At 44.7% G+C, this 15258-nt stretch overlaps 1 protein-coding gene across 2 annotated transcripts in view; it reads right to left on the reverse strand.

The window, feature by feature from the left end:
* AP3B1 (adaptor related protein complex 3 subunit beta 1) overlaps positions 1 to 15258 on the reverse strand; it is a 249431-nt gene that overhangs the window by 114337 nt on the left and 119836 nt on the right. For both annotated transcript variants that reach the window (XM_029079817.1, XM_029079872.2), the window contains exon 14: positions 8922 to 9031. In XM_029079817.1, coding sequence (XP_028935650.1) covers positions 8922 to 9031 — 110 coding nt within the window. The remainder of the gene's footprint in view (positions 1 to 8921; positions 9032 to 15258) is intronic.

Below are 15258 nucleotides of genomic sequence, written 5' to 3' on the forward strand. Positions count from 1 at the left end.
CTCCTGGAAACACTACTAAACCTTGGCTTTGCTGACAATGACGACGGCTGGATCTCCTATCTCTCTGGCCGCTTCTTCTCAGTCTCTTTCACGGGTTTTTCCTCCACCTCCCACCCTGTGACTGAGGGAGTCCCTCAAAACTCAGGTATGAGTCCCCTTCTCATGCTGCAATGGGAGCCTTTGGGTCACCTAAGCTCATCCGTACATCTCAAGAGTGGCTTTTCGAAGAGCCTTTCCCCACTTTATATCTCTGAGTACTTTAATTTTTTTCTCTTCCATTTGGCAGGACTTGATTTCACCTTGATGATGATATTTATCAAACACTATATTTAGCATTGTGCTAAGAGCTAGGGTAGGGGATAGACAGTCACAACAGGCATGGTCCCTGTCCCACAGAGAACTCAGTCTAAGAGGGAGGGAGAACAAGTATTTTATCCCCATTTTACAGATGAGGAAACTGAGGTACAGAGAAGTTGCCCAAGGTCACACAGCAGGCAAAGGTCCTCTGATTCCCAGTCTCCACGTTGTTACTAGCAGCTCTAGTGGAAATAACAGGGGCCTGGGAGTCAGAGGACCTGGGTTAATAGTAATATAATTATATATTTGTTAAGCGCTTACTATGTGCCAGGCACTGTACTAAGCACTGGGGGTGAATACAAGCAAATTGGATTGGATGCAGTCCTATCCCATGGGGGGCTCACAGTCTCAATTCCCAATTAACAGATGAGGTAACTGAGGCAGAGAACCCACAACCTTCTAACTCCTTGGGCCATGCTCAATCCACTAAGTAATGGCCAACGGCTTGACCATTTACCTGTGGTGTGACCATGGGCCTTGGTTTCTTTCTCTTTAAAATGGGGATGACATGCCTATTCTCCCTCCTATTTACACTGCTGAGTCTCCTGCCTGATTATTTTAGTACAGTGCTTAGCACAAAGTAAAGCCCTAACAAATTCACAGTATTTATTATTTTTAATGGTTTTTATTAAGGGTTTACTATGTGCTAAGCACTGAAGTACATACAAGACAATCAAATTGGACACAAGTCCCAGTTCCATGAGGCTTACAGTCTAATAATAATGGTATTTGTTAAGCGCTTACTTTGTGCCAAGCACTGTTCTAAGCACCGGGGTGGATAGAAAGTAATCAGGTTGTCCCACATGGGGCTCATAGTCTTAATCTCCATTTTTACAGATGAGGTAACGGGCACCGAGAAGTGAAGTGACTTGCCTAAGGTCACACAGCAGACAAGTGGTTAGAACATACATCCTCTGACTCCCAAGCCCGGGCTCTCTGCACTAAGCCACACTGCTTCTTAATTAGGAGGGAGTAGGATTGAATCCCCATTTTACAGAAAGGGAAACAGCCGTAGAGACTTTGAGTGACCTGCTTAAAGTCATCCAGTGACAACGGTGGAGCCGGCATTAGAAATCAGGGCCCCTGACTCTCAGCCCCGTGCTCTTTCCATTAGGCCGCACTGTTTCCCATGTTGGAGAAGCAGCTTGGCTTAGTGGAAAGAGCCCGGGCTTGGGAGTCAGAGGTCGTGGGTTCTAACCCCGGCTCTGCCACTTAACTGCCGTGTGACCTCGGGCAAGTCACTTTGCTTCTCTGTGCCTCAGTTACCTCGTCGGGAAAATGGGGATTGGAACTGTGAGCCCCATGGGGGATGCGGGCTGTGTCCGAACCAATTTGCTTGGATCCTCCCCAGTGCTTAGTAAAGTGTTTCGCACATAGTAAGCGCTTAATAAACACCCCTTTGTGCAATTTGATAGCACCAGAAATTTAATTTCGTGTTCTCTATTGGTGAAAATACTCAATATATGTCATCGTGCTGTCTACAGCAGATCCTCCCTTGGTGATGTTCCAACTTCGACTCGTTACCGTTAATTGTTATCCTCTGATCGCTCTTAAGCAGCTCATTTTCAATCTTTGCTTTCATCATTTAAACCTTATCAGGTGGGGTTTTTCCAAGTTTATTACTTAATATAATATTTGATGCCTTACAATCATATCTCCACTGAATTCCCTTTATTAGTAATTACACTGAAGAAGGTTGTTAGATTGGCCGTGACCTACTTTTAGTTCAGTTATCAGACACTTTTCTGGATGCTTATATACCAAATCCCTTAGCATACGCTTTAGTAAGTATTTAACCCGGAATAAGCAACAGGCTAATTGGTCAATATATCTCGCCTTTTACCGTCTTTTTAAGAATACCCTCGGTTCTTCTTTGACACGATAAATCCCACAGTAAAGTCCTGACAAACTCTCCGTTAAGGAAAACTTGTATTCTAGTATGTGTGACGGGTCCAATAGGCTGTGAACTCGCCGTGGGCAGAGAACGCGTCTACTAACTCTGTTTCACTGTATTCTTTCAAGTGTTTAGTACAATGCCGTGCATACAGTAAAACGCTCAATAAATACGACTGACTGGTTGACCGCTGGCCTGTGAACAATCATTTCCCTCTATACCTCCTCACAGCCTAACCAGACAGACACGCATTTTCAGACAGATGGTCCCTGATCCTTTTAACCGCGTATGTTATGGAAGAAATGAGAGTAAAACTGTCTTCTCTGGCTTCTGTAAAGAGCGTTTGCAATATTCAGCATGGCTGAATTAGGCTTCCTGTCTGCCTTTTTAATTGGAACCCAGTTTTAGACCCCGAGGATGACGATACGCTTAGCAAAATGCTCTCACCATTATCTGACTTCTACTCTTGAGTTCCTTGCCCTGTTCCTCTGGGAAACGTCTTCACTGGACTCCTTGTGGTCAGGGATCGAGTCTATCCACTCTACTCTACTGTATTTTCCCAAGTGTTTAGTACAGTGCTCTGCCCACAGTAAGCATTCAAATGCCACTGACTGTCTGATTCTTTGGGTTTCTAAAATTTGTGAATAGAAACATGGTGAAGGACATGAGAGGCTGATTCTTGAAACCACTGGGGATGAGGGGAGGCGCGGGGTGCACAGATTCAGCTGAGGGAGGAGAAAAGATGGCTATGGCAGCTAGGAGGAGGTGCCTTTCTGTGAACGTCAACATATTGAAAATGACATTTTTGCCAATGTGAATCTAAAACAAGAATGAGAAATCTATTATTGCTGCACATTTATATTGTTAGGTCATTTACCTCCTTTTTAATCATTTTTAAACATATTTATAATCCTCTGGTCAATTTTTTATAATGTGCCAAAACATTAACGCATTTTATATTTTCCCTAAGGGAAATAACACTTTCTTTAGCACTCTCTTGCTTAAAGGTCTCACTTCATGGAACTAATTAAGAGTATTAACTGAAGTACAGCGATTGAGTTAACTCTTTACATAGTTTTTCAGCACCTTTAACCATACATAATACAGCGTCTGCTGGTCTCTTTGTTAAATCAGAAGTTCCCTGAGGGCAGAAATCATGTCTTTGATTTATACAGTACGCCCCGAACCTTACTACAATAGTACAAATAGTGATGGTATTTACTGAGCACTACCGGGGCCCAAAGCCCTGTACTAAAAACTTGGGAAAGTGCAATGGGAAATAAGAGACACTTTGCCTAATGAGAAGGAGCTTCCACTCTACTGGGGAAGAGAGAAATAAGGGAAGGAGCAAGGCAGCAGAAGGAGCACGGTCTAGTGGATAAAACACGGGCCTGAGAGTCATAAGGACCTGGGTTCTAATTCCGGTTCCGCCACCTGTCTGCTGTGAGAGTCTGGGCAGGTCTTGGAAGCAGCGTGGTTCAGTGAAAAGGGCTTGGGAGTCAGAGGTCGTGGGTTCCAATCCCGGCTCCACCACTTGTCGGCTGTGTGACTTTGGGCAAGTCACTTAACTTCTCTGGGCCTCAGTTACCTCAACTGGAGAAGGGCATTAAGACTGTGAACCCCACGGGGGCCAAACTGATCAACTTGTATCTCCCCCAGCGCTTAGTACAGTGATTCGCACATAGTAAGTGCTTAACAAATGCCATCATTATTATTATTAACTTCTCTGTGCCTCGGTTACCTCGTCTGTAAAATGAGGATTAAGACTGTGAACCCCATGTGGGACAGGGACTGTGTCCAACCTGATTAGATCTACCCCAGAGCTGAGAACAGTGCTTGACTCTCAGTGAAGCGCTTAAATACCATCATCATCATTATTATTATTACATAAACTACCACAATGTTCTGTACGCAGTAGTTACTCAATAAGTACTAGGATCGACTAATATCAATCTGTTTTTCCTTGTGCACGGGATGTGACTGTCACTGTTCCCTGTCAGTTTTGCCCGTTTAGATCAGGAGCACCCTGTAGGCCAGGGAGTGTGTGGGAATCAATTTTTGTGTGATGGCGTTGCCCGTCGGGAATGACGCTCAGGCCTCCATCTTCAGACCGTAGGACTGAGAACCTTGGCAAAGGAACTGATGATTGCATCTGTGGTCGCACAGGGGCACCCGCCTTCCCTCTGTCCTGTCAGGCTCATTCCAGTTTGGGGGGAACCACCCCAGCACTGGGTCCAGTGGCCCTCACATTGAAAATTCCCCAGAAAAACGTCCCGGGACTTTCGAGGGATGAAAGGCAGCAAAAAAACCACCACGACATGTACACCGAAGGGTGGAGGGAGAGGAAGCAGATTGTGCGATGCTGACAATTTATGAAATGCGCTTCTTTCGTAGATAAAGTCGGTGAAAAGCACATTTCTGCCAAAAGAAAGCAATCGTGATGAGACGGGAGCCCTGGGATCACAAAATGGAGCTGTGCTTCACAGCTGCTAATTTTATAAAATGCTATAGCTCTCCATTTTCTTGCGCTATTGGACTACACGAACCTGTTTTCAAAGTATGTCACCGGGGAATTACTAAGAAAGCTCAGAAGAAAAAAAAAAAAAACCACTTATGTCAGCCCAAAGAGAAAGTGAGCAGGACAAAGATCAAGTAAATGGATCTATCAGGCCAGACCTTACGCTGGTGTTGATCCAGCACATTTCCCACCTGCAGAGCAATTTGGAGGAGGAAACAAATACCAGGAATATTGTGCAACAACTTCTTCGGGAATTGATATTACTTTTCAACCGCATATTCCAGGAAATGCACTAATACAGTCGGGAAATTAGGGCAAGATGTCAATCAAATTAAATCTAGAACATTTATGTGGTTTGAAAGCAAAAGCTTTTTAGCCACGATTCGAGGGTTCTCTGGCCACCGTAATGCATTCAAACAACATCTCCTCTAGCTTTACAATATGTTCTCTCCCCCGGGGGAGTCGGTCAGAAGCTGAAAATAAAAGGAAAGGTACAGGTGAGGGGACAGGAACACTCTCAGAAGGGCAAGATGATTGAGAGGCATTCTGGAAATTTGTTTTCTTTTCTGAGGGAGCGTCGTCACTGCTCCGGCTGAAGAACCAGCAATCGAGAAGCCGCACGGCTTTGTGGAAAGAGCACGGGCCTGGAGTCACAGGCCCTGGGTTCTAATCCCGGCCCTGCCGCTTGTCTGTTGTGTGACCTCGGACAAGTCACTTACCTTCTCGGTTACTTCATCTGTAAAATGGGGATTAAGACTGTGAGCCCCATGGGGGACATGGACTGTAACCAACCTAACTTGTCCCTATCCCCGCGTTTAGTACACTGTCTGGCACATAATAAGCGCTTAACAGATACCATTTAAAAAAAAAATAAATTCCTGCATCTAAAGGGAAGCATAGAAAGATCTTTAAAAGCAAAAATCTCACATTTCCTGATCAGGCAAACGGTAAGCCTTCTACTTCGGCGCAAACCTCTACCCAGACTTCAGAGCGTGAAAAACTATACTTAGGCTAGGTCTTCCTTTGGGAAATCAAAGAGGCAATCTTCTTGAAATAAGAGAAAAGTTTTCCATGCTCAGATTGACACCAAAGGAAAACCTTTTCTCAGATCTTCCAATAGATTACGGAGGTGCCGGCTTAGATCCTGACAGGTTGAGGGAGGCAGGTAATCTCTCAAGTAAGTGGATATGCTCAATATTGCACATCCGTACAAAGGCTCACCTGCTAGGCAGCATTACTCCAATCGGAAGGCGCAAGGGACCAGGGAAGTCTCCAGGGAAGAAACCAATATGCAAAACGAGCGCATGGGCGCGGGATTACGATCATGAATGCAGGATCACGTGAGCCTTAGACTGCAATGTCACAAGGCCCAGAAATCCTAAAATAGCTCAAGGAGAACAGATGGAGGAAAATGGTTCCAGAAGCCAGCTAACGGTGGGATCAACCGGCTGAATCCCGAGCCCCACAAGAGCCAGAGGTAACTTTGGGCAGCCTCCCTCCTGCCCCGAGGCACATCAGCCCTCCCCCGTCAATGCCCCAAGGTTTGAATTTACTGGGCGCTTACTGTGTGCAGAGCACCGCTATAAGAGTTTGGTAATCAATACATGAACGAATCAATTAATAAACGGTATTTATTGAGCACCTACTATGTGAATAATACCACGTTAAGTGCCTGGGAATCCAAATGCTAATTATCTAACCATAGCAAGTAGTGGTGGTATTGGTGGTATTTGTTAAGCGCTTGCTATGTGCAAAGCATTGCTCTAAGCGCTGGGGGGGATACAAGGTGATCAGGTTGTCCCACGTGGGGCTCAGTTTTAATCCCTATTTTACAGATGAGGGAACTGAGGCACAGAGAAGTTAAGTGACTTGCCCAAAGTCACACAGATGGCAAGAGGCGGAGCCGAGATTCGAACCCATGACTTCTGACTCCCAAGCCCGGGCTCTTTCCACTGAGCCACGCAGGTCTATACCTTGCTGACCATATATGCCCAAGAAAAGACAGGGAAAATGCAGGAGAGTTACTAGTAAGCTCATTGTGGGCAAGGAACATATCCACCAACTCTGTTCTACTGTATTCGTTCATTCAGTCGTATTCATTGAGCGCTTGCCGTGTACAAGACGCTGTACTAAGCACTTGGGAGAGTACAATATAACAATAAACACATTCCCTGCCCACAACAAGCTTACGGTCTAGAGAAGAGCTTCCAATCTAGAGAGGCGCTTACTGTACGCTCCCAGGTACTCAATGAATACCACTGAATGAATGATTGAGAAAAATTCATTTGCTTAGATTATGTCATATATGAATATCCTTTTCTCCAAAGAGTTAGAGTACCAGTACTATGCGTCTGAGCCTGGCCCACAGTGAATTTACAGAACTCAGTCCAGCCCGAACTAGCCCAGGCCCAGTTTTGCCCGAGTCATTTTCTTTGAGCGATGAGAACATATTCATCAGATAGCATTATTAGCATCATAAAGGTCACACCCCCTCCATGAGCCCTTCCCTCTTTTCTCGAGCTTGCTCTCCCTTTCCTATTATCTAAGCGCTTGGATCTGTGACCTCTGGACATTTGATATCCTCCTCACCCCCAACCCCACAACACTTATGTACATATCTTTAAATGAAATATTATAGATTACTTATTTATTCACATTAATCTCTGCTCCCTTCTAGGCTGTCGGCCCACTATGGGCAGGTAACGTCTGCTAATTCTGTTGTACTTTTCCAAGCGCTTAGTACAATGCTCTGCACATAGTAAGCACTCAATAAATACCACTGATCGATCGATTGCTAACGCCCTTCCGTTGAGATGGGACTGTATGGGCTCCACCTGACGGTGACAGGTCGGGTGGGTTGTGATGTTAGGCATTCAGGCTACCGGGCCTCGTCACCCCCTAGGATTAGTTGAACAGCGGAATGACTGACACTGTGCTTGCCCAAGCCCCATCCCTCCTCCTCCGACGAGGCGCAACACAAGGATGGTCGCGTCAGCGGCTCACCCTGATTTTCGGCACCCTGGATCAGCCAGGACTTCCGTCGCGTAGGCCAGAAGGCCCGGAATCCAGTTCCGGATCCTATTCTTACTTATCCCGTGGCCCAGCCTTCCCACAAAAGGCAGAAGGTTACTGAAGTATTAATTTCATAAACACAATTGATTAAAAGCAGAAGACAAGCAGCGAGGCCTAGTGAAAAGAGCTTGGGCCCGGGAGGCTGAGGATCTGGCCCTAACCCCAGTTCCGCTGCCTGAATGCTGTGTGCCCTTGGGCGAGTCACTTCTCTATGCCTCAGTTCCCTCATCAGTAAAATGGGGATGAAGACTGTGAGCCCCATGTGGGACAACCTGATTACCCTGTATCTACCTCAGCGCTCAGAACAGTGCTCTCCACTTAGTAAGCGCCTAACAAATACCAACATTATTATTAACTTTTCTGGGCCTCCATTTCCTTCTCTATGAAATGGGGATTCGATATCTGTTTTCACTCCTAGACTGTGAGCCCCACGAGGGGATAAGGACTGTGTCCAAACCGACCAACCTGTACCCATCCCGATGCTTTGTACAAGTACTACTTACGACGATGATGACGATTAAAATTACAGCCGATTTCGTCTTTTGGAGATAACTGTTGGTACCGTGAGCTGTTCGACTCATTCACTCGCTGGAGTTGACAGAACTACAGAGACACCCTCCACTGTGGACCCTAATCACCACTATGGCTAACGTAGGCCTGACGTTCGTTTCCCTAGAGGCCCCCAAGTGCTCGTGAGCCCTCAGGAATGGCAGTGGAGAGAACTTACTTACTTACTGCAAACAGTATTCAAGACTCCAACATTTGCATTTGAGCCCGACAGACGCTCGTGGGGAAGGGGCTCATTTCTAGATCTGGTAGCCCTTTGCAAGAACTGCATCGTGTAATGATGTCTGTCACTCCCGGCTCCCACTCTAGACCGTTAAGCTCACTGTGGGCAGGGAATGGGTCTGTTTATTGTTGAACTGTACTCTCCCGAGAGCTTAATACATTGCTGTGCACACAGTAACCACCCGACGGACTGAATGAACCTCAACCCAAGTCTCCAGTCGGTCAATGATCTTTCACTGCACGCTGAAAAGGAAGGGATGAGAAAATGTGGAAATGTGCACAAATACTCACAGTGATCGTGTCCAAGAGCTTGGACATATGTTTAATGATATCACCATGCTGCGCAGGCTGCATCTGAAGCAATTTCTTAATGACAACCACACTTTCGGCAACCACTATTTCTGCAGAGACAAAAAACCAACGAGCAAATCACTTTCAAAATTACAGAATGACTGAATCCAACGTTGGATTGTTTGAATGTCTGAAATGAAGCTACCCAAAGTATAACAATCTGCTTTGGAAAAGAAACCCTACAAATTACCCAGCAAATTTTTTTTTAAAAAAAACCTGCCTTATTTCCAACATGTGCTACCCCCTAGCCCAAGCCCTTTGGCTTCTCTTGACTCACTGTTTAGGCAAGTGAACTTTGAGGTCCAGAAGAGATAACCGCTTGCTCAGGGGGGACAGAATTAGCCTTGGGCAGCCCCGAGGAACATCAATCCCCTCCCCGATGATCCTTGCCACTATTTCAACCACGGAGGCAGGCAAGGAGGTGGCCGGAGATGGGACTAATGTTAAGATTGTGTAGTCAATCAATCCACAATATTTATTGAGCACTTACTGTGCGCCTGGTACCATGCAAAGCACTTGGGAGAGTATAATACAGTCAATTATGGTACTTAAGCGCTTACTGTGTGCCAAGCATAGCTATATCTGAGATGCACCGTGTCTCAGTGGAAAGAGCTTGGGCTTCGGAGTCAGAGGTCATGGGTTCGACTCCTGGCTCTGCCACTTGTCAGCTGTGTGACTGGGGGCAAGTCACTTCACTTCTCTGTGCCTCAGTTCCCTCATCTGTAAAATGGGGATTAAGTGTGAGCCTCATGTGGGACGACCTGATTACCCTGTATCTACCCCAGCGCTTAGAACAGTGCTCTGCACATAGTAAGCGCTTAACAAATACCAACATTATTATTATTATTGTTATTCTAAGCACTGATGTAAACACGAGTTAATCAGCTCGTACACAGTCCTTGTCCCACGAGGCGCTCATACTCTATCCCCATTTTACAGATGAGGGAACTGAGGTCCGGAGAAGTTAAGTGACTTGGCTAAGGTCACACAGCGGACATTTGGCGGAGCCAGGATTAGAACTCGGGTCCTCGTGACTCCCAGGCCCGTGCTGTATTCACTAAGCCACGCACGCGGCTTCTCTGTTGACACACCCGATCCCTACCCTCAAAGGGTGTTCGATCTAGAAGGGAGGTGGTCAGTTAAAATAAATGACGGGCAGGGAAGCAACCAAATATAAAACGAAGTATGTAAACGCAGAGGGGGTGAGGATGGGATGCGTATTTCCTTGCCTTGGTGGCTCACCCTCAGGAAGGGATGTTTTTCTTCTTGCAAGTCCTGATGATTTCTGAAATCCTTTAGCCCTCCTCTGAGCTTTGTAAACCTTTAATAAGCAGCTACTGTTTGGGAACACACGCTAGACAAAACCAAGAATCTGCTTTTATTCTTTCACTCCCCGATTCAATCGTCTTTATCGAGCGCTTACTGGGCGCACAGCACTGTGCTAAGCCCCTGGGAGAGGACAGTATAACAATAAACAGACACATTGAGAATACCATTATAGATCTAAGTGTTGCCATGGGATTTGTGAACTGTATTATAAGAAGAACTGGGTGGCTACTCCTTAGGAGTTTTCCTTTGGAGATGAAAGAAGTTCTAAGCCTGAGGGGCATTAACTTAAGGTGCTAAATGGGAAGGTAATTGGAGATTCTGCCCCATAAAGCTTCCTTGTTCCATCCAGCGATCTTCTCCCTCTCTGTCTCCCCCACTTTTTATTCTAGTTGCCCTTTCCTGTTGCTTCTCCAGATCCATCGGGTTTCCTAAGAGGCAGCCACCGAAACTGCACCCGCTTTCAATAAATTCCAGATACGGGTGAATTAAAGGTAAACTACACTCTTTAGCCCCGCCTAAGAAATTTCACGGGGATTTCCTTCTGACACGTTTCTATGTGCCGACAGCATTTGTTTCTCTCAACCTTTCTCCAAAGAAAAGAAAATCTCGATCCAACGTACGGACGTCCTGTTGAAGCCCGTGATCAATGGGAATACGGTGTCTTTGTGCAAGCAGAGTTGCAGGGCACGGCGTCAACAGGGATGATGGGAGCAAAGCCTGTCCTTTTTCCTCACTAGAGTGTCCATTCTCCCTTAGAAGGGGGTTGCAATCTGGAAGAACCTTACATTAGGAAAACTTTTTTTCAATCATTCATTCATTCAATAGTATTTACTGAGCGCTTACTATGTGCAGAGCACTGTACTAAGCGCTTGGAATGTACAATTCGGCAACAGATAGAGACAATCCCCTGCCCAATGATGGGCTCAGAGTCTATGTGCCAGGCACTGTATTAAGTGCTGGGGTACATACAAGCTAATCAGGTTAAACACAGTGCATGTCCCGCGTGCGGTTTACAGTCTTAATCCCCATTTTACATACGAGGGACAGTTATGTGACTCGCCCAAGGTCACACAGGAGACAAGTGGCGGAGCCGGGATCAGAACCCAGGTGCTTCAGACCTACAGACCCACGCTCTGTGCACTAGGCCACGTTGCTACTGTGTGTCATAATATGCACGCTTTAACCAGTCTCAATCACATGGGCAAATATTTTTCTTCTCATCTCACAAACACGCTTTAAAGCCATAAAGACAAATGTTGTCAGATTATCGTTCCCCAATTCCCCAACGGTGTTCAATCTAACATAAACAGTGAAAAAAACTTGTTGCATGAGAACTTACTATATGGAGATTTACACAGGTTTAGAAATGGGCAGACACATTCAAATGGCAGGTCTGAGCTTCAAGCAAATAGAAATCCAAATACATGAGGGAGTAAACACTCATGGACAGTGAGAAAAGAGGCATATGGATATATGCAGAAAGCAAACAAATTCAATTATATGCCAGACGATTATTTCATTAAAGATTCAGAAAAAACTGAATCCTCAAGAACTTCAACCCCTTATCTCCTTTTAATTCAAGGCTCATATTCTATGGTTTTGCTTTGTACAGTTGTTTTCCAAAAATGCTAATGTAGTTTAATGAGATTTTACTCTACATTAATTTCTGCCCGAAAGCAGGACTTTCAGTACGGACTTCGGGCAGAAAGACTTCAGAGAACTGGCGAATGTTCTTCAGGTAACACGAGGCTCTTTCGATACATTGCACCGTGGTGTTGGAAGTAAGGCTTGCGTATATATTATGTAATAATATATTGTTATGCAAAATATACTGTTATATTTTTTACCTTCACTGGCATAAATCAAGCAATTCTCCGGGCAAACTAAAACCGGAGTTTGGCTAAACTGGATAAAGGAAAAGAAACTGAAGGAAATGCAGTAGTTAAAAAACAAAAACAAACGAACAAACAAAAAAACAACGGCAGGCAGGAATTGTTTAAAGGAATTTGTCCAATACATTTGCAAATGAGAAAAGTAAAAGAGCAGACGTGAAATTCCATTCTTCCCCAGGAAAATCTCAATGGGAAAAGAAATTTTTAAGACTGTCACTAGCATTTAAATTCTCAACAAAAAGACATTCATCACATATGAAATATCCCATTGTCCGCATTAAATTCTGGGACAGAATTCTCCACACACAGCACAGGAATGATTACTTACTTAGAACAAACTATTAATCAAGATACTCCAATACAAAAGCCCAACTACAAAGCTACACTGTGATGAGTCACACATTATGTGCCCTCAGTAAATTCTACAAAAATAAAAAACACAAAGCCCCTCTGGACCACAATTTTGGAAAAATAAATTCAAATAATGTGTTTTGAGTGAGAACTGAACCAGTACTATATCAATCAGAAATGTGCTAGCAACCATTTGTTTGGAAGAGGGTGTGATGTCAAAAGGTGACAGAGAGAGAAAACAAGCTGAAATTACAGATTCCTCTCTTGGAATAATCCTCTGGTATGCAGAAAGAGAGGGGAAATGAATTGCTCAAAAATGGAGTTGCTGAATTTCCCCAAAAAATCAATGGCTAGCTTACACGTGCATTGCAAATGGAAACTGTTGCAAATATGTCAAATGGTTAAAAATGTTCCCCCTATTCTAGAAACCAGCTATGTACACAGTGCTTGGCACATGGTAAGTGCTTAACAAATACCATAATTATTATTATTTTTGTTAGATGTTTACATCTTGTTTGGACAGGTGAAAGTCATGGAGTCTGAAGACCCCTATAGTAGATGTCTTTAGTTTACACAAGTCAGACCTTCAGGGTTTATCTAAGTGCATCCTAGACCAAGCATTGCAGGCCAGAGAGTTGCCCGTCCTCCCACGCACAGACGGGCCGGGACTGTTTTGGAGGGAGAACTATGAAGCTAGACCAGAGCTCTGGAGTCAGTCAATCGTATTTACTGAGCACATACTGTGTGCAGAGCACTTTGCTAAGCGCTTGGGAGAACAGGGTAACACATTCCCTGCCCACAACGAGTTTATAGTCTAGAGGGGAAGACAGACACTAATATAAATAAAATATTGGTATGTATGTAAGTGCTGCGGGGCTGGGAGGTGGGGATGAATTAAGGGATCAAGTCAGGGCAATGCAGAAGGGAGAAAAGGAGGGCTTAGTCAGGGAAGGCCTCTTGGAGGAGACGTGTCTTTGATAAGGCTTTAAAAACGGGGGCCGAATGGCATATGTTGCGGTGCCAGGATAATAATGATGGCATTCGTTAAGCGTTTACTATGTGCCGAGCACTGTTCTCAGAAGTACAAATGTTTGGACCACAAACTGAATCATTTCTGTTTAAGCCTTGAGTTCTGGGTGTCTCTTTGAAGATGGCAGTGCTCCTAATCACAGCTTCTAGGCTATCACTGAAACCCAACCTAAACCCATTGGCGAGATCAATCAATGGCATTTACTGAGAGCTTACTGTGTGCAAAGAACTGTGCTACACGCTTGGGAGAGGACAACAGAACAGTTGGCAGGCATGTTCCCAGCCCCCAGAGAGCTTACAATTTAGAGGGATGTGTGAATACATGCAGGGATCGATGACCTGGGGCAAGTCATTTAACTTCTGGGCCTCAGTTACCTCACCTGCAAAATGGGAATTAAGACTGAAGCCTCAAGAGGGAAAGAGACTGTGTCCAACCTGATTAGATTTTCAACTGCCCCAGCGCTTAGAGCAATGCTTGACACATAGTAAGCACTTAACAAATACCATCATCATCATCGTGCCCAGTAGTCAAGCCACTCAATGTCACCCAGTGTCATATTGCAATGGAAAATTTCTTGACTTCAATTATTAATAATTATATATTCATTCATTGAATAGTATTTATTGAGCGCTTACTAAGTACAGAGCACTGTACTAAGCGCTTGGAATGTACAATTCGGCAACAGATAGCACTTGTTCAGTGCTTACTACGTGCCGAGTCCTGTTCTAAGTGCTCGGGTAGATATAAAATAATCAGGATGGACAGAGTCCCTGTCTCACACGGGGCTCACAGTGTAATTAGGAGGGAGTAGGATTTAATCTCCATTTTACAGATGAGGAAATGGAGACACGGAGAAATGACGTGACTTGTCCAATGTCACACAGCAGCTAATGGTGATGCTGAGATGAGAACCCAGGTCCTCTGACTCCCATTCCCATACTCTTTCCACTGTGTCATGCTCCTTCCTTACCTGGAAAGACACCTGGACTGTATATTATGAGTTTGAGCCCTATTCTATCATTCACACTACAATGCAGAAATGCTAATACTAATGAAGAATTTACTCAAGGCTGCTGATATAACGAATCCAGACCATAGTGATTTTTATATGACGCAACTCAAACAAAATTAAAATGAGAGGCTAAGTGATATTTGTGTACTAAGCAATGTGTTCCAGAAAGGTTCATTATTTCCACAGGAAGCTTTCACAGAAATCTAGTCATCCCCAGATAAAGGACAGAAGGTATTCAAACCACTCAAAAAGTCCTTTGGATCCAAAGCTGGTCTTTCCAGCTGAGAACACTGATACGGCTCCCAAATGCTTGGCCCACAGCAAGTGCTCAATAAATTGCTCAATAAATACTGATGAGGACGACGGTGACGACCTCCCGCCTTCCCTAATCCTGGTGAATTAGAGGAAGATGAGGAGAGAGAATCTGCCACCAGCCACAAAGATCCATGCTGGAGAAGCAAGGTAACCGAAAGAACTTAAAAACCCACTTCTAGGTCCCTCTAGTCTCCACCAAACAGCAGCATATTTTCCCAAAATATTTTCAGGATTCAATTACCTCCAAGAAATACGGTTCAGAAATTCTGCCTTCAAGACCCTGTGGAGAAATGACCTGAGAGACCTCTTGCATTTCCTTCATTGAATTCACTCTAGTGCCCTACTGTA

This window comes from Ornithorhynchus anatinus, chromosome 1 (assembly GCF_004115215.2).
Source record: "Ornithorhynchus anatinus isolate Pmale09 chromosome 1, mOrnAna1.pri.v4, whole genome shotgun sequence".
Classification (NCBI taxonomy): Eukaryota; Metazoa; Chordata; class Mammalia; order Monotremata; family Ornithorhynchidae; genus Ornithorhynchus; species Ornithorhynchus anatinus.